Source organism: Rhodnius prolixus, unplaced genomic scaffold (assembly GCF_049639745.1).
Source record: "Rhodnius prolixus isolate KJV_2025 unplaced genomic scaffold, Rpr scaffold_11, whole genome shotgun sequence".
Taxonomy (NCBI): Eukaryota; Metazoa; Arthropoda; class Insecta; order Hemiptera; family Reduviidae; genus Rhodnius; species Rhodnius prolixus.
The window spans coordinates 7,756,609-7,776,950 of NW_027411625.1; the positions used below are offsets into that span (position 1 = coordinate 7,756,609).

Consider the following 20,342-nt stretch of genomic DNA (forward strand, 5'->3'; position numbering starts at 1 on the left):
GCGCTTGCGCCGAAAACAAAAAAAGAAAATCGGAATGAATCTGTACCAAAATAAAAACCGAACGAACTTATTGGCCAACCCGATACTTACTATCGGGCCTTACTATTTAGAGCAGCGTTTCCCAAGCTGGTTGGTGGTACGCGAAAAATAATCAATAATTGCGGACTAAAAAAATAAAAAAATCAGCATAAAAATATCAAAGAAAAGTTTTCTCCTACAATACATAAAAATTATTTTAATTCATAATATTATACAGTAAAGTTGTCAATAGATACAGTAATAAGGTTAGTCTGTCTCCAAGATATACGAGAAAATATAATAGCACATTTAACAGAATTAAAATTGTCTTTCACGGAGTATTTTCCAAAACCCGAAAATACAAATGATTATTGGATTTCAAACCCCTTCTATAAAGAAAATTTAGGAAAAGCTACATCATTATCGATAAAAGATAAAGAAAATTTAATAGAATTCTCATGTGACAGAACTTAAATGATAACTATGTAAAAATCTGCTTAAAGAGACTTGATTGTCATGAGTAAGCTCTATCCAAGCAACATTAAATTTAATTGGTACTTACAGGTAGTTGGAATACTTAAAAGAAATTAATTTAGAAGATTTGGGCACAAATATAGTAATCCTAAAGAAGAACTTTGTTAATTAATTAATAATTTTGAAGAGAAAAATATGTACGCTATTTTTTATTATTTAAAAAACGTTTTAAAACTAAGATCTTACACTTTACAAAGTTTATAAAGTGAACATGAAATTGAACTCCTTTATATCACATACATTGTATCTCTACACAAATAAAGATAATAATAGTAAAATAACACACTCGAAGTAACAAATTTCCATTTTAACGAAGTGTTACAATTTAGCATAATGTACTATACCAAGTGGTAAGCGAGCCAAAAAAGGTTGGGAAACGCTGATTTAGATAATCTGTTGCTAGCCATCTGTACAAAGGAAAGGTGGGATTTAGGCGCTATGTCCCCTATTTGTAAGGTATATGATGGTTTTCTTGTAAGGAGTTGAAGAAGAAGAATGAAGAAGAGGTCTGCTGCGATACACTGTGGTCCAGCCTTCTTCTTGTTCTCAGATAGACGAAGATCTATCTCAGTTATTGTAACCGTAAGAGATCTGAGGCATATCATGGCCTGAATAAAGACAAATTTATAAAAAATTGACTGTTTTCAATTGACTGAACATTGTCTGTCTATTTAGAGTGCGCCTAAAGAAGCTGGGCTTACAAACGTGACAAAGATATCAACCCAGAATTGGGTTGATTGCTATAAAAAGAAGTAGTGAGAGTGCTTGCCGCCATATTTCTTCATGCGATATAGCGGCTGGCTGAAAATGCTAAAGGGATGTCGCAGACGACTCGTAAGTAATGTTACATTTAATATCAGTAATTGGGCTCCACATAATTAAGGCTAATGGGCGCTCAGCGTATTTGGGCCGACAGCGCGATGATACGTGGCCCGCCTGGGGCGATGCCCCAGTCAGCTTGTTAATTGAATGAAGCGCGAAAGCACCCCCACTTACGTTACTAACAAAAAAAAAAAATTATGAAAAAGAGAATCTTGTTTGTACATTAACACAACGTACTCTTATTAAATGTTGACTAGATACAATATTATGGGAGAAAGATTGATGAAAACTCTGGCTTCGCAGCAATATACTGCAGGCGAAATTGTAGAATTAGTGAAGTTTTAAAGCTGTTTTCGAAAAAATTCCAGCCCCACCTCTCTCCAAAAATACCCCCTGAAAAATCGATTACAGTCGAACCTCTCAATAACGGTCACTGGCGGGGGAAAGCAAAGTGGCTGCTGTTTGGAGGTGGTCGTTAGAAGGAGGTAGGCAAGTTTCATTATGAAAAAATATGTGTTTTTTTTTCAAAACATCTATTTAAAAATTGTTTATTATTAATAGATTTAAAAACGTACATAATTGCATAATTATTTAGCTATATGATATGCATCAAATTTTTCTTAATTATCCAAAATATTTATCAAAAAACTACATATTATTGACTTAATTAATAATTTTTATAATAATCCTCACATTTATTCATAAAAATAATAATTTATGGTAAAATTATCATCATACTATAATCTATTATTAGAAAAATAGAACAAACCTTTCGGCAAGTTGACGATGGCTCGATTTGGTTTTTGCAAAATCTTCCAACACATTTATTTTCTCTTCTAGAGTTAAGCCACTTTCGTTTGAGAGACATATCGGAAAAAATAATATTGTTCGTCCAAAGTAATATTGAAAAATGATTAAAATGGTACCAGATGTATGGAGCTTATATAGGAAACTTTAGGAAAAACCAGAAAAAAACAAAAACTTGAGAGGGGATAATTATTTTTATCACCGCGTCAAACGAACTTTTAAGAATAAGGTGGTCGTTGGTGGGAGGTGAAACATTTAATCCGTTCCCCAAAATTAATGTCCGCGGTCGCTATGTAGAGTGTCCGTTAGACGGAGGTTCTTTTATACAGAAAGTGTATAGGGGTAAAACGGGGAAATCCATAGAACTGTCCATAAATGGAGGTGGTCGCTAGTGAGAGTGTCCTTTATGGGAGGCTCGACTGTAATTCAATCAGCCCAACGATTTGATTAGATTTTCTAATTTTTAGTTAATTTATCCTAACTCAGCCTGTAAATTTTTATAAAACTCTTTACATTAGAGAGTCTTAGCTGAGCCAGTGCCTGATAGATAATCAGGTTGGAGTGATTGCGTTAGCGGTGGAACGCTGACGAAGTATGCCGGGCGTGTGCCACAACATCCCCTATACCCCCCGACATACTGGTTGAGTTGTGTTAGCGGCTGGCCGTGATAAAACTCCCAGGTTTGCATGCTAATTTGCATACATTTTACCGGCCGAGTTTGTGTGCTAGCGGTTATAGTGCGTTGCTGTGTTGGTAATGGAGCCGGGCGTGCCTATAGACACTGTTATACTAATACCCACACAGAGGGCAACTTTGTTAGCATCTCCCTGCTTGAGTAAACTACACTTGTTACAAACCTACAGACATGTAAACTGGGTGTCTCGAATGCAACAGAATATTAAGAACTAATTCCTTGTAACTGAAGACATTTTTTTTTAAATCTGCAAATACCTCTGGTAAGTGCAGAAATGATCTAATACCAATTTCACAAGTCCCCGTAAAAATTCAAAATTTTTGCATTTTTATTACTTTTCCAAAAATCTTAAGAGTACGCTAAACAAAACTCTAAATTTCCTTTTAATTTCAAGTTGTTCACAAATTTTAGCCGCTTTGCTATAAATTGGTTTCACTGTAGGTTCAATTTAATAAAAGAATTTCTAAGAAAAGCGTTACGTTACAAAAATCCTTTCCTTAAAATTATATTTTATCAAAAAAATTTTTTAAACAAATGCTTTTTTAACTGAGAAAATATAGGTATAAAAATCAATCTACCCATTTGAGGCAAAATAGCAAACCTGCATCACAGTATTGAATTGTTACAGTTTTTATATTGTTACAGTGCATATAGCTTCATATTATGTTGCAGAACAATGCAATTTAGCTGAAAAGCTATTTGACGGTAATAAATGATATTAAAAAACGCATCATTTATAGTGGTGATAAGTTTTCGTGCTCCAGCAGTTACATATTATCATTTTACCTTCTTAAACAATCTCTACAATCAACAGTGTGTATTAATTGAAAAGGATATAAGATGGTATAGAGGAATGATTAGGCAGGCAATGGAATTAATAAAAATATCAAAACAACGTGAAATTCTGGTGTTCTGAACATTCAATAAAATTAGCAAACAAAATGCTTGGGTGAGCAACAACGTGCCCTGATTTAGAAACATAGTGTTAACGAATTGGCGATCTGATTTTTTTACACTAAATAATCAAAATCACATATATGCAATAAACTGCAGCTAATTACTGAGTAATATGGTGTAAAGATAAACCTGGCTAAAAGAAGTGCACAGTACCACCTTTTTTTGTACCTGCATTAGCTACATAATCAAGCAAAAAAGTTAATGATACTGTAAAGTTTATCTTGTCCTTTTACTAAGAAAGAACTTTACTTACACAACTAATGCCTGCCACTAGTTATATTAAATAATATGTGGGTTTGATAAAATAATAAAACTCGCTAAATTTGTAAGTAATAACCTGATTTATTAACACATTACCTTTACTCACATTAACATTTACTAGCAACTAACGCTATTCATTACAGTCACCATTTACAACAGTCACAACAGTTTACTGTTACTTACTCACTACGTAACGCCATAAAACTGTTCCCCGACTGACCACTGGTCCGCACTGCACCGAATTGCACTAGTCTCTGCTACACAAACAAAGCTCTACTCACTAACTGACTAACCGCCTGACTAGCTATCTCTGAAGCACTCCGCAACACTGACTCTCTCAAACTGTTACTTCCAAAGTGTCTCTCCAAACTAACGTCTCTCCAAGACTCACTCAAAACTAACTGATTAAAACTGATTAACAACTGTAAAACTCTAATAACTCGTTAAGAACTGACTTCTCCAGCTGTGTCTGCCTCCTTTTAACTGCGTGCCTCCCTCCAACTGGGACTGCCCTCCTCCAACTCTCTGAGCATAAGTTTCCACGCCCTCCTGACGTTCATTGGCTGGAGAAAACATACTGCCACCACCTCAGCTGGGGCCGCCCTCCTCCTACTCTCTGTCTCGCTCCTACCTGTCAATCACTGGCTGGGAAAACACATATGCCACCACCCCAACTGAGGCCTTTCTCTTAGCTGGCTTTTACACAGGTCACTAACTCCTTGAACAATCTAGCCCTTTCCTTTCTAGTTCAGGTAAAGACCGGCCCTTTTGTCTACACAGTGGTGGCCTGATACCGACTTTGGTCGCTTAACCCTAGAACAATCTAGGCCTTTCTTCTCTGCCACAGGTAGATACCGCCCTTTTGTTTATGCAGTGGCGGCCTGTTACTGACTTTGATCGCTCAACCCCTAGAACAATCTAGGCCTTTCTTCTATGCCCAGGTCAACTTCGTTACAATACCAACTCCAATCTGGTAAATCATAAAATGATACTGAATAGGTAAATGACAGAAGTTTGTTTACAATTCGAATAAGTATTTTACTGGATAATAAAGATGCCTACCTGCCTGCAGCAAGCATGCTTGGGTCGCTTTGCAATTAAAAAAACTTGTCTTTAGTATCAAAAAAAATAAAAAATCCAAAACGAATGCAATACATGCTTCTTGTCAACAGTAACATTAAAGGTCAAAATGGCTATTATATTATTCATTTTGCGAGGAAATAATATTTAATTAAACAGTTTTAAACAAGAACAAAACTTCTGAATAAATTATTAGTGAATAAATTTATATGAAAGAAAATGTAGACAATGGAGTCGACTTTTCATTCCAAGTGCACTTTGTCTTGGACACAATAATCGTACACTGTATCCAAAAGTTGTGTGAGTTTTTTTATATTTTGAAGAACAATAATGCAACTTAACATCTAGCCCTAGACTAGTGCATAACTGGGGCAAAGTACGTATATTTCGGGCCATATCAATTGTATAATCAGTATAATTTGAACTAATTTATGGAGTACTAGGGAGTATCTAGTTTAAGGTGAAATGAAATGGGATAAAATTAATGAAAAATCGTTATTCTACTTCTTTTCTCAAAAATTCCCCTAGGAAATAGTCCAGAGTATGGAAGCTGAAGAACTGGAGACCACTGAAACGTCCCACGAGTTATAACAACGCCTTCAGAAGTACTATCAACGAAGGATGAATTTACTATATTGTTATGCAAAGGAAGATCAACAATATAAATTGTGCTTGAAACAACGCTCAGATTCCTTCGCTGCAGAACTCCAGCTTTCACTAAGTAGGAAGAAAAAAGATGGTTTCTTAAGAGATTTGGCAAAATACTTCGGCATGACTTAAGGATGTGTAAATTAGGTTCAGAGTTAGATGCCTTTGATTTTGAGTAACTTGAGACGCACAATTTGACAAATATCTGAAGAACATCATGAAAGGTTCTCGTAAAAATCTAAAATTATTAATAATAATGAAGGTTTTATACATTCACTTCCACAAAAAAATTTTAATTGTAGTGTCGAGAGCCTAGAAAAAAAATCCACATTAAATCTTTAAATTTGTAATCAACAGCAACATAAGTAATTTTGATGTGAATCACTGATACAGCTGAAATGCTAAGAAACAGCGGCTACCGCTCACCCTAACCTCTGGGAACTGAACAGAGTTGTCAACATACGAGGTGTGGCCATTAAATAACGAGACTGATGCTGCTACAGAAGAACTATGCATGCGCCAAATCCTAACGACCGACAGCTGTACAGCGTAAAGGCTTCTCTTTCGATTGCAGCGTCTCACGTGTTTGTAGAGAAATCTGTCTGACCGGAATCGTCGTTGTGTAAGAGGTGTTAGTTTCGTTTTGCCGAAAACATGATATTCTATACATGTAGTAGAGCAACGAATTGTCGTGAAATTTCACATGAAACTGGGTAAAATCGCTACTGAAACTTATCTTTTATTAAAAGAAGTTTATGGCGATGAATGTTAATCACGTGCGCCAGTTTTTGAGTGGTTCAAGCGTTTCCAAGATGGTCGAGAAGACGGAGATGTTGACCGCTCGGATCGCCCTTCCGCGTCCAAAACGGATGAAAATATCGATTATAATTAATCAACATTACTACCTTGAGGTGCTTGCTCAACTCTGTGAAAGAGTAAGGAAAAAACGACTCGATTTGTGAAAGAACAAGTCACGGGATTCTCCATCAAGACAACGCGCCGGCTCACACTGCATTGTCTGTCAAGACGTTTCTAGCCAAGTCACTTTTGTCTATTCCCCTAAAGGCAAATCTGCATTAAAAGGAACACGATTTAAGGTCCTTTGAAGCTGTGAAAGAAAAAGCGGCACGCGTCATGCAGAAGATCACAGAAAAAGTCTTCCAGCACTGTTTCGAACAATAGTAAATTCGCATGGAGCGTTGTAGGGATAGGAGCGGACAAGCGAGTGGTGGGGCGGAGAAGACTTGGAGTGGAGTGGGGATGGGGCATCACAGCGAGAAGAGAGGCAGTGTGGCCTGTGGAGCGGATAAGGCATGTAATAGGAGGGAGTAGCGCTCGATTACCTGCCGCTTGTCTCTAGCCAGCTGTGGTGTCTGAACTGAACTGAGCGACCGACTGACAGACCTGAGCCGATAGTGAAGGTGGAATTTCTTAACTTACAGTTAATACTTTTATGTTTAATAAAAGGTTCCGTTAATTTTGGATTTTGTGTTTCCTTTAGGACCCACTTCCGTTCCCGACCTTACAAATGGTGACAGGTGTGAGGGTATAACATCCAAAAATAAAGTAAAATTAAATAATAATAATAATAAGATTTTTATAGGTAAAAAAAAAAAAAAAAAAATTTAGGTAGGTATGCATGTATTGTATATAATAACGAGAATGATAGTCATGTTTGTTGTATAGTCTATGTATAGTATATGTATGTGTTTACGTGATTAAAAGTTATTTAGTTTATTTTCTGTTTTATTTACCTTTTCGTTTATGTGAGTAACAGTCATTCAGTTTATTTTCATTTATGTTTATGCATTTAACAGTCATTTAGTTTATTTTCTGTTTTATTTACATTTACGAGTGGAGCAAAAGATTCGTTCTTTTACTAAGTATATTAAGTAGTATTACCACCTAGTAGTAGGGATTGTGTATTACTGGATTAAGCTGAAATAGGAACGTGCGCTTCTCCAGTGGAACGACCTTGAGAGCGTTCGCGCGATAACTCTGTAACGAAGGCTCCTCCACGCTTGTTGAAGATTTTCCCAGTTTCCGAGAGGTGGAATATTATTTTCCTAGGCTATTTTTCTATTTTAAATTTTCAAAAAAAAAAAAAAACCACTGGTGAAAGTATTTACTGATAGGCCAGGGGGTGTAAAGGGATAGTGTAGGGGCCCGTTGGAACCAGCTCGACGAGCTCTCTGAACAGGTAATCCTTTCCAAACCGGGTATCATGGACGGAGAAATCGAAAAATTAAAAGCGGAGGTGGCCAGATTAACGAAACAGGTGCAAACGTTAAGTGTAGCCTCAACATCTTCCCGCGATAGCTCTATACAGGCAAGCCAGGTTGTTAGAAAGGAACTGGGACTGCAGTCTTTGATTCAACCTTGGAGTGGAGGAGAGGGAGAGGATGATGTTGATACTTTCCTGCAGCATTTGGACATGGTGGCGGTCACCGGAGGATGGAGCGAACAGGAGAAAATGTTAATCTGTCGTTCAAAATTAACCGGAGCCGCGAAGGCTTGCATAACGGCTCATCCGGAATTATTAAAACCCACGGCCCAATTCCAAGAGTATACCACCATACTCCGTCAACGGTTTGAAGGGTTCTCGACTCCGGAACAGCGATTACTACAATTGAATTCCATAGAACAGCTATCGGGGGAGAAAGTACGCGATTACGCGGATCGATGCCGTAGAGTGGGAGAGCAGGCGACCCCCAAATCCAGCTCAGCCGAGGAAGCAACATGGATAAGGGGACATTTCGACAGGGTGGTGACGGCGGCATTTATCAAGGGACTGAAACCTGAGGTTCGCCGACAACTCCAATTTGACCCCCCCTCCAGCTTCCAGGAAGCGGTGAACAAGGCTTCTAGAGTGGAGCAGGCGTTGACTGATGACCCGACCAGCAAAGATGTCTGGGCCATACAACAGGAGAGAGTCGTGGGTGGGCGCTCTGCACCGAAATCGGGGTCCTCGAGTGTTCTATGCTACCGATGCCACCAAAAGGGCCATATCGCTAGGGACTGCTCTCGACCAAATGTAGTACCGGGACCGGGGAACAGGAGATCACTTCGGCTTCCTACCCCGGGAGTTTGCTTCGTGTGTGGCTCCACCAGTCATTTCGCACGAGCCTGTCCCAGGCGCGCCACCCGAGCGGTGACTGTAGGTGAGGAGGCGAAATCGCCAATGATCCCAAAAGCCGGGGGCTCGACGGAAGCCCCGCCGTCGTAGGCCCAACCAATAAAGGGGTCGCCTATATAATCCCGAGTGTCACTTCGACCCAAGAGAGGGGACTAATACAAAAGGTGGAAATCGGGGGAGTACACCGGAAGTTGTTAATAGACAGTGGGTCGGAGATATCGATATTGAAGAAACCTATAGCGGGCTATCCAATACATCCTTCTAGAGTGGTGGCCTCAGGGATCACGGGTGCTCCGATAAATCTCCAAGGCGAGCAGGAGTTAGAGTGCCGAGTACACCCCCTTACTTTCTCACACAGATTTGTGATCGCCGATGTGATATCTCGGGCGGATGGAATAATGATCGATGCTGCTCAAGGGCAGCTGGTTATAAAGGGGGTAGCAAATGTGAGCCATGGACGAAAAGAGGGAGACATTGTTGAGAGAGCGGAACTAAGGGGGACCGGTCCCAACCCGGAAGTGAGCCAAGTCCAAGCCGTGACGAAAACTGTAATACCGCCCTTTAGCGAAATCATGGTCGAGGGGAAATTGAAACAGCACCGATATAGGGATGTGCTTGTGGAGCCTATAGCCCAACCTCAGCACGGAATACGGGTTGCACGTAGTCTTAATAGGCAGGAGGGACGCAGGCTGTGGGTTAGGATGGTGAACCTCACTGGAGGGAACGTCGTAGTAGCGAAAGGTCAACATCTTGGGTTAGCGGAGGCGGTAAACACACAGGGCGGATCGGGGGAAAATGAAATAGAAGGAAGGACCTCGGTCAGAGTTCAAGGAATAGAGATGAAGGTACTCGAGCAAGAAAAGTTGATAGAGGGGTGCCTAGAACGACTATCTCACTTAAGTGGCGAGGAAAGGGCCGGTATTTTGGAGGTCCTCAAAAGGCACATTGGCCTATTCGGCCCTCCTGGGAAGGAAGGATGCCGAGCGGGGGTGTACCACAAAATAAGAACCACCGAAGAGGGCCCAGTCGTAAAGAGACCCTACCGGGTACCTTTCCACCAGCGTGACGTGGTCGCTGACCATATTCGGGATATGTTGGAGGGGATGTCATTTGTCCTTCGACAAGCCCATGGTCTGCGCCTGTGGTGTTGGTCGAGAAGAAATGTGAGGATGGTTCTCCTCCCAAATACCGGTTTTGTACCGATTTTAGGGGGTTGAACAAAATTACCAAAACAGATGCCTACCCTCTACCTCTTATCGTCGAAACCTTGGAACGACTGGGCCGGAGTAAGTATTTTTCAACGCTCGACCTAACTAGTGGGTACCATCAAATTCCAATCTGGCCCGAGGATCGGGAGAAGACAGCCTTTACGACTGCCGGGGGACATTACGAGTATAAGAAAATGGCCTTTGGGCTGGTCAACGCACCAGCGACGTTTCAACGTCTGATGGACCAGCTGCTGGCAGAGATAAAGGGAGAAGAGTGCCTAGTATATTTAGATGATATTATCATCTACAGCGCCACCATAGAGGAACACTGCCAGCGATTAGAACGGGTGTTGGTACGGTTGGAGAATGCAAATTTGCGAGTCAACCTGAACAAATGTACCTTTGCGCAGCAAGAAGTGCGTTATCTGGGGCACCTGGTCACGGCAGAGGGGGTTAAACCAGATCCGGGCAAGGTGGAGGCGGTTGCTAATTACCCAGTCCCACAAAACTCAAAGGAGTTGAAAGCCTTTCTGGGCCTGTGCGGATACTACCGGCGTTTTGTGAGGCGATTTGCCGATTTAGCAAAACCACTGACCCAATTACTGAGAAAGGAGGTGACCTTCCAATGGGGGGAAAGTCAACAACAATCCTTTCAATCGCTGAAAGAAGCATTGTGTTCGACCGCTGTTCTCATCTATCCGGATTTTAGAGACCCTTTTATGTTGTCTACCGATGCATCTGGCGTTGCTTTGGGGGCGGTCTTGTCCCAGATGAGAGAAGGGCACGAGAGGCCTATTGCCTATGCCAGTCGCCAGCTTAGTGCAGCGGAACGAAATTACTCCACCACGGAGAGAGAGCTCCTGGCGGTGGTGTGGGCGACGGCTCAATTTCGCTGCTATCTTCTGGGACGCCGGTTCACCTTAGTTACAGACCATTCCGCGCTGCGTTGGATGCTCCACCTAAAAGATCCATCAGCCAGGTTGACGCGTTGGTCTCTCCGGCTGGCAGAATTTACGTATGAGGTTGTGCATAAACCGGGGGTGAAACATGCTAACGCGGATGCACTCAGTAGAACAATTCGGGCGGTGGAGACGACTCGCGGGGACCGCGTAAGCGGATGGCGTGCAGCCCAGAGGCGCGATGAGTGGTGTCGAGCGATGGTGGGAGCGGAACGAATACAGACAGCAAAGAATGGACTGCTGTATCGGGCCAGAGAAGAAGGCGATCGCTCAACTTGGCAAGTGTTAGTTCCGAAAAGTAAAAGAGTATTGGTGATCTCTCACTGCCACGGAACCGCTTGGTCCGGGCATCCGGGGGTGAAACGCACGATACAGAGGGTCCGAGCGAAATTTTACTGGCCTCAGATGAGTGGCGATGTAAAACAGTACGTAAGAGAATGTAGAGTCTGCCAAGAAAGAAAAACCCCAGCTGGGTTGCGAGTCCCTCTAGCGGAGGTACCGGGAGCCTCTCGCCCCTTTGAGCAGGTTTCCCTTGACATTGTGGGACCTTTGCCTAGTACGGCGGCCGGTAATCGCTATTTGCTGACCATAATCGATTGGTTCTCGAGATATGCCGAAGCCGTGCCCCTGAAAGAACAGTCGGCAGAGGAGACCGCTCGAGCCTTTGTGGATACTCTGATTCTCCGGCATGGAGCTCCGGAGAGAGTGCTCACAGACCAGGGACGGAACTTCACCTCGGAATTATTTCGCGTTGTTTGTAAGCGGTTAGGAATAAGAAAATTACAAACAACTGCCTACCACCCTGAGGGAAATGGCTTAGTGGAAAGGCTACACCGAACGTTGACGGACTCACTGGCTTGTATAGTAAGACGTGATGGGAGGGACTGGGATCGGTGGGTGCCCTACGCCCTGATGGCGTACCGAACCACTCCTCATTCGTCCATAGGCTACTCGCCCCATTTCTTGATCCATGGGAGAGAGCTCCGGCAGCCGTTTGAGTGCGAGCTAGATGCCAATGAAGGTCCAAATGGCGTGGCGGAATTCATCCGGCAGATACAAAAAAATTTGGGGGAGGCCTACCAGCATGCCAAAGATATGGACTCGCGGACAAGAAGAGAACGAGCGAGAACTCACGATCGGGGGAAAAGGGTGCGGAGTTTCAACGTAGGTGATAAAGTTTATCTCTATGAACCAGCGGTACCGGTAGGTCATGCGCGAAAGTTTAGGCGCCCGTGGACAGGACCGCACAGTATATTGGCTCGAATATCCCCAGTAAATTATGAGTTAACTCTCTCCTCGGGAGGGCGATATGTTGTCCATGTGAATAGACTTAAGCCGGCCGAGACGAGAGTTCCTTCTCTCAATAGCCTCAATAGAGAAGAGATGGATCGAGAAGAATTCGAGCTAGGAGATTCCAGGGGGGTTGAGGGTGGACGTGAAGGTGAGGGAATTGACATAGAGCCTGTAAGCGAGGAGAGCTCGGAGGTGTCCGAGGACGAGGGGGAGGCCAGTCCCAGTTCCGAAGATGAGGGATCAGTAGAGGAACTTACAGTGGTGGACGATCCCACGAGAGATCCAACCTGGTCACCAGGCCAGGAAGAGTGGGACCAAACGGAAGCGGCCGAAGTGTCGAGGTTACCTTGTACCCTCAGATGCCATTCGCGTCGCGAGGTGGAGCCGGATAAAGCCGCAGAAAATAAGGGGGAGGGATCCCCAAACCGATGGGAATGGGTTAATACTCGGCCCCGATTCCGGAACCGGACCCAACAGTATTCAGCAAATGAGTCCGGGGAGAATGAATAACGAGAAAACTAGGTCGATAGGGAACTAAGGCAGTAGGTGGTGAGAGTCCACTAACCTCAAACAAAACTAATTTTGATCTGAAGTTAGGACTAGACACTGACAGAGGCTGAGTGCGGAGTGCTGGTGGTGGAGAGTGCGAGCGGACGAGTGCCCCCCCCCTTATGACCGACAAAAGATCCGCACCTAATAGGGGCCTTATGAAGAATTCACTATCTCCTAAAATAAAGCCAAGTAGCAGCCCTAGCCTGGTGGAGGGCGTGGAGATAGCCGAGTGGAAAATGGTCGACAGGCTGGTCAACAGTGAGGCAAACGCTCGAAGAATTGCTATTGTTGAAAGCTGCTTTGGAAGTTCCGGCCTTAGGACCTTAGGAAGAGTCTTAGTTGGAGATGGAGTTCTTACAAAATGTAGGAGGAAGCCTAATGATAGACAGTTCTTCCTTTTAACGACATCCTCGTCTATGGGAATATTATAATCAATAAGAAAATCGAAGACATCATTGGCGTAAATGTGGCGATGTGGTTTGCGGCCCGTGTCCCAATTGGCTTAAGTGAAAACAGGAAAAGTGAGGCTTGCAGGAGAAGCCTCACTTTTTTTAAAGGGGGAGCAGATGTGAGGAGCGGACAAGCGAGTGGTGGGGCGGAGAAGACTTGGAGTGGAGTGGGGATGGGGCATCACAGCGAGAAGAGAGGCAGTGTGGCCTGTGGAGCGGATAAGGCATGTAATAGGAGGGAGTAGCGCTCGATTACCTGCCGCTTGTCTCTAGCCAGCTGTGGTGTCTGAACTGAACTGAGCGACCGACTGACAGACCTGAGCCGATAGTGAAGGTGGAATTTCTTAACTTACAGTTAATACTTTTATGTTTAATAAAAGGTTCCGTTAATTTTGGATTTTGTGTTTCCTTTAGGACCCACTTCCGTTCCCGACCTTACACATGGAGCGTTGTAGGGATAGGGGAGGGGTGTATATTGAAGGTGATAATAACTAAATATGTTTAAATTTAAAATAAAATGTTTTATAGCAATAGTCTCGTTATTTAATAGCCACACCTCGTACAAGTGCTAAGATACCAACTGATTTATAAATATGAAAAGACTAATACTCGTAGTTTACCGAAATTTGTGGCGCCACGGTAGCCGAGCGGTTAGAACCGAAAACCGAAGAGTTAATTTGTATTGTGGTACTGGGATTCGATTCCCGGTCTAGGCCTTGGAGTTTATTTAGATTAGATAAGATTATCGGGGTGGGACCTATGCTCCACGGCACCGCAGCCCAAAAAGGGGCTTATTGTGCCTTCTCCCTGCTGGATCGAGTAGACGAACCCTCCCCTCCTAAAGAGGCTGAGGACTTTCCCTACTAGTTCTTTTTGCGCTACCATCTCCTTTGGTCTCAAAGAGCCAAAATGTTTCATAGTGCAATCCAGTGAGAAGCCGTTTCCACCTCACCCTGACACAATCTGCACAACAGTTCCAAGCTAATAAGCCCCACCTTGTTACAGACTATGCCCTTAATTGTACTGTGTAAATGTATTGGGGCTGTAACAGTATATGTTGCTCATGTTCATGTTGTTAGGCTGGGATACCCGCAGGGACGCCAAGAAGAAGTGGCTAATCCACTTCTCCCAACGTTGTTTGAGTTTATTTAATGGTTAATAAAAGAAATTTACAGTAAAGTATGTTTGCTAGTCGCCTCCGTCCACGATACCTGATTTGATAGTTGGACGTAAAGCAGGCCTGAAAAAATAGGCATTACTTTACTTTTTTAGTCGGCCGAAATCCGTCTCAAAACCCTATGTAGTCCTAGATTTTTTTCATTTTCCAAAACACAATGTAATTGAAACTAATTAGTTAATTTTTAATTATTTTTATCGCATACACAAAACAACGGAACACAAATGTTAAGCGAAGTAAGCTTTCAGAACTGCTGGGTAAGGTCTCGATGATAAATTAGTTGGCTTACTTTAATATGAGTATCGATAGATCGATATATCGTGCTCTAGTCATGACTCTTATCGGGATTCCATCAAAACTGCATTTATATACAAACACAGAGAACGTCCCCTTACTTGCACTAGATATCTAGTGAAGTAAAAATAATTTTATGACTCTAACCGAGGGATATTGCAGTCGTACCATAAAAACAGTTCTGTGTTTTTTGTTTTTTTTTATGGTATTGCTTCAAAACCGAAATATTTCATCAAACTGAATCTTGATACTTCATGGCAGAGTATCATGTCGGCCTCCACATTTTATGTTAATAATCCCTCCAACCAAAAATACTTTTATGGAAAGTTGATAAACTTAGGAAGGGCCCGTCCGTTTATTTCATTTAATTTGTGAGCTTTTGGAAAATTTGTAGAGTAAAACATTCTAATCATTTCAGTAAGTGTTCAAGTCTTTCAAGTTTCTGGCAGTTTTTACAAAACTACGTAGTTAATTTCACATTTTGATACATGCAGCAACAGGAAATAATAGGTTTGGCAATTAGAAAACTATTTGAAAATAGCGCAAACTATGCTTGAGCTTTAAGTAAAAAGAAAATGCACAGACTTTTCTTGACACCATATTAGCTAGTCGGAAAAATGGGAACTACAATCTCCAACTCTAGAAGATAAATGAAATGTAACTATAATAGGTATTGGAGAGTGGGGCACATTTGAACAGAATTTACATTTTCTGCTCACAGAGTGCACCAGAATCGTATTATTGAACCTTTTTATTTTGTTTTCTACAACTTTCAAGTCTTTTGAACAGATCTATATCAATAAACAGTTGGTACTTTACATACATATCTATATTTTTTAAATTTAAAAATGTTGTGTCAAATGTTAATATCCGGGCGTTTTTTTCGGATTGCTTCACGCAAACGGCGTTGAACTGTAGGTAGTACTCCTTATTGATTGTTTGACCTTGTGGCAAGAATTCATGATGCACTATTCCATTAAAATCGAAGAACACAGTGAGCATAACCTTCACATTCGACCGCACTTGTCGAGCCTTTTTCGGTCTTGGCGATCCAGAATGCCTCCACTGGGACGATTGAGCCTTAGTTTCGACATCATATCCGTAAACCCATGTTTCGTCACCTGTTATAACACGTTTCAGTAGATCCGCATCGTTGTCGACTTCATTGAGTGACTCTTGAGCAACTTCCATTCTCCGCTGTTTTTGTTCGAAATTCAACAATTTTGGAACAAATTTTGCTGCCACACGTTTCATACCCAAAACATCCGAAAAAATTTCATGGCATGAGCCAATTGATATGGCAACATCATCAGCGACTTCTCTGATTGTGATTCGGCGATCGTTCATAACCATTTCTTTCACTTTTTTCACGTTTTCATCGGTTGTTGATGTGCTTGGACGTCCAGGTCGTTCGTCATCTTCAACGTTTTCGCGGCCATCTTGGAAACGCTTATACCACTCGTAAATCCTTGTTTTACTCATAGCAGACTCACCATATGCCTTTATTAACATTTCACACACTTTATTTCATTTTTTACGCAAAATTTAATACAAATTCTTTGATCCATTTTTTTTAACAAACAAAAATCGCCAAGCTCGAAAAACACGTCTAACCTTAACGGCTGCCACTTAAGAAGTAAACAATGAATATTACTGAAAATTTTATCGTACTTCAGGGGCATGTGTACCAACATAATAAAAAAAAAAAATTTACAATCAGGCTCTCCAAACCCGCGAAATTTAAAAATTCCCGTTACTTTTTGAACACACCTCGTAGAAAGAAATGATATTACTTTACTCTGAATCTACCTTCTATCAGTTATTTCTCTCACTACTACATTACTTTCTCTTTTGAACCACTGAAATCTAGTTCGGGGATGTTGTACACGAAGTGATGGGTTTAGGAAGTTTGAACAAAATATTCGGTTTGTTGCGCTTCTTAAAGTACAGAAAAAAGTCACAAACTTGCAGGTAGGTAGGGCACATTTTAATTGTGATGTTGAAATGTGCCACCTCACACTCCATAAAAGAAAATATGATTTCCAACACTTTTTGCAAGCAAATAGACTTTTGTAAATACTAGATTTAAAAATACGAATTCCAAATTAACATATGGACTAACAATACTTACACCTTGTCCACTACAATCTTAACCAATACACTTCCAAAGCTGAAACAAAACATTTTACTTCCACCTTACAAAATATAACATTCCTCAATTCTGACTTTACAAACAATGAAAACGAAGGGAAACTCTGTCAATTATACAACAGGTCTACCACAACATATGGAGAAAATTACCAATCATAAATGTTTTAAATATTTGGCGAGAAATTAAAAACTGTTCAAATGTGCCACCTCTCACCACTACTTCTATCTAGTTAAAATGTAACTGCATTTATTTATTATACATTTTTAAGTTTTAGTTTCAAGACTTACTATTTGCACAGGTGTACCTGGATTAGTTTTTACTAATTTTGCAAACATATGCAAAGTAACAGCTGAAATTTGAGTATTCAAAATAACATTCTACTCGTAGTATAATGGTTTGGTCACTTTTAAGCGTAAGGAAAATTCATTAGAAGCAAATAATAATAATAATAATAATAATAATAATAATAATAATAATAATAACAATAATAATAATAATAATTTTTTGGGACAAGTTTTTACTTTTATGCATGTAGATATTTGATTTCATTTCATTTCAAGAAGTAACTGGAATGATTATCTATAAGTTCCAAAGTTATTCTTTAAAATGAGCTTCCGCACCCGTCCATAACATCAGCTTAGATAGTTGGATCACCTGAAATAGTTGGTGATTACTTGGTTTTAGTCCGCCAATCAAAAAAAAATGTAGCCATTTTCCTATAATGAAATGATTTTGCGAGAAAATTCATTTCAATAAGGTTCTAGGAGTTGTTATTTTGATCCTTTCCAGTTAGAAAGAGTCAGCTAATGGTTTAACAATATTAGATATCCTTAGAAGATCTCTTTTGGCAGAAAAAAAGGTGCTAATTGAGTAATTTACAGACTTGGCCTCATGATGGAGGGTCAATTCGGTACCATAGATGGATCTACGAGTAGGTGTTGACAATCTCACCTTCAAGGCTTACACATCATTCTTGTGGACATTAAATTCTTTTTCGTTTGTCCAACAAAGAAAACTGTAACTGCGTGGTTTGGTATTGTTAACAGCTTCCATTAGATCTAATCTCAACTTCAAAGGAACAGCGCGAGCTCTGATGTCTCAGTACTGACCAACCTTTCTATCTTTCTAAATCTCACACTAACCTACTTTTGGTTTATTCCACTCACTGCAGTTTAGACCAGCGTTTCTCAATCTCTTTTTTTGGGGCCCCGGTAAAATTTATGGAAAAATTTCGCGGATCAGTGGTTCGTATTAAACAAAAAACTTTACTAGATAATAAAGAACTGCTACAAAAGGTAATTTTAACATTTTTATCATCATTTACTTACAATATTTAAATGTAAAATAATTATTTTAATCCTTACATAGTTATAAACTTTTATTACAGGTTCTAGATCCTAAAATTATGGCATTAACTTCAAAAATATCCCATAATAATTATTATTATTTGAATAAGAAAATTTCTTTATCGCAGACAGGTAAAAATCTTCGAGAACTGATCAACCGCAATGAAGGAATAAGGCTAGAATTCTTTTTGTACAGGCCACTTTTCGATTTTAATTACACTCACTCAAATTTTGTATTTTTTGCTGATTACACGAAATACGATAGAATGTATTTTTCGTAGTTATAACACTAGATAGTGTATTTATTTTATGAGCGTATGTTCTCGCTTACATTATTGTTACTGGAGAAATCTTATAAATAACCAAGTTCCGGAAACCGGTCTAGGAGCTTCAAGAGAACCTACAGAGCACTTATTTGTCTGGGCAAATCTCAAAATGAAAGGGTGCAATTTGAAGCTGCACAGTAAAATTGTGCAGTTTTAGTACGCTAAGTTTTCTCTGAACATGTCAAGTCACAAAGTTTGTAATAATGACCATGACGGGCTTTGCTGAAGTATGAGCGCCGATATTGTCTTGTCTATAGATATATGTGCGTGTGCAGCAAGTTGCTGGAACTTACTTTTAGACCAAAAACTTTTTTTTCACCAACTTCTATTAATCAAAGGACGAAAAGCAATATCGCGCCACTCGGCCTTCCGTAGGCCATGACAAACTAGTTCTGTTAACATGGCCGCTTACTGGTTTGTCACTATCTCTTGCTGGAATCCTCACATTATATTCCACAAATCTCAGCATTTAAACGTTAGATAAAAAATTAACAAATTAGACAACTATTACTCGAATAAATATACGATATAAAGCTATATACAATTAGAATGGTATATCTACGTATCTATTGATTCTAGCCTAAGATTAAAAAAAATACAAAGTTTTCAGTTCTTAAATAACTAATTACTAAAACAACACCGAATTTTACAAACTGCATTGCAAAGCAAATATTTAATAAACAGTGGAAAAAGTCGGATTCCCGGCCTAGATTGCCTTTAAAACAGTGATTTTAATCTTAGGTAACTAATTACTAGAACAGGGCAGAATTTAACAGACTGGGTCGTCCTTATTTCAAAGTAAATGTTTAATAAACAGTGGAAAAAGTCGGATTCCCGGCCTAGATTGCCCTTAAAACAGTGATTTTAATCTTAGGTAACTAATTACTAGAACAGGACTGAATTTACCAGACTGGTTCGTCCTTATTTCAAACTAAATTTTTAATAAACAGTGGAGAAAGTCGGATTCCCGGCCTAGATTGCCCTTAAAACAGTGATTTTAATCTTAGGTAACTAATTACTGGAACAGGGCGGAATTTACCAGACTGGGTCGTCCTTATTTCAAAGTAAATGTTTAATAAACAGTGGAAAAAGTCGGATTCCCGGCCTAGATTGCCCTTAAAACAGTGATTTTAATCTTAGGTAACTAATTACTAGAACAGTGCGGAATTTAACAGACTGGGTCGTCCTTATTTCAAACTAAATGTTTAATAAACAGCTGAAAAAGTCGGATTCCCGGCCTAGATTGCCCTTAAAACAGTGATTTTAATCTTAGGTAACTAATTACTAGAACAGGGCTGAATTTACCAGAATGGGTCGTCCTTATTTCAAACTAAATGTTTAATAAACAGTGGAAAAAGTCGGATTCCCGGCCTAGATTGCCCTTAAAACAGTGATTTTAATCTTAGGTAACTAATTACTGGAACAGGGCGGAATTTAACAGACTGGGTCGTCCTTATTTCAAAGTAAATGTTTAATAAACAGTGGAAAAAGTCGGATTCCCGGCCTAGATTGCCCTTAAAACAGTGATTTTAATCTTAGGTAACTAATTACTAGAACAGGGCGGAATTTAACAGACTGGGTCGTCCTTATTTCAAACTAAATGTTTAATAAACAGTGGAAAAAGTCGGA

The 20,342-nt window shown here is 40.4% G+C and overlaps 2 protein-coding genes across 3 annotated transcripts in view; both read left to right on the forward strand.

Moving 5' to 3' along the window:
* The window catches only part of LOC141459147 (lachesin-like), a 242,292-nt gene that overhangs the window by 123,564 nt on the left and 98,386 nt on the right, over positions 1-20,342 (forward strand). The window lies entirely within an intron of this gene.
* On the forward strand, positions 7,038-9,352 carry LOC141459137 (uncharacterized). The gene is made up of 2 exons (XM_074137784.1): positions 7,038-7,242; positions 7,323-9,352. The coding sequence occupies exon 2, from the start codon at positions 8,046-8,048 to the stop codon at positions 9,045-9,047; it is 1,002 nt and encodes a 333-aa protein (XP_073993885.1). The 5' UTR covers positions 7,038-7,242; positions 7,323-8,045; the 3' UTR covers positions 9,048-9,352.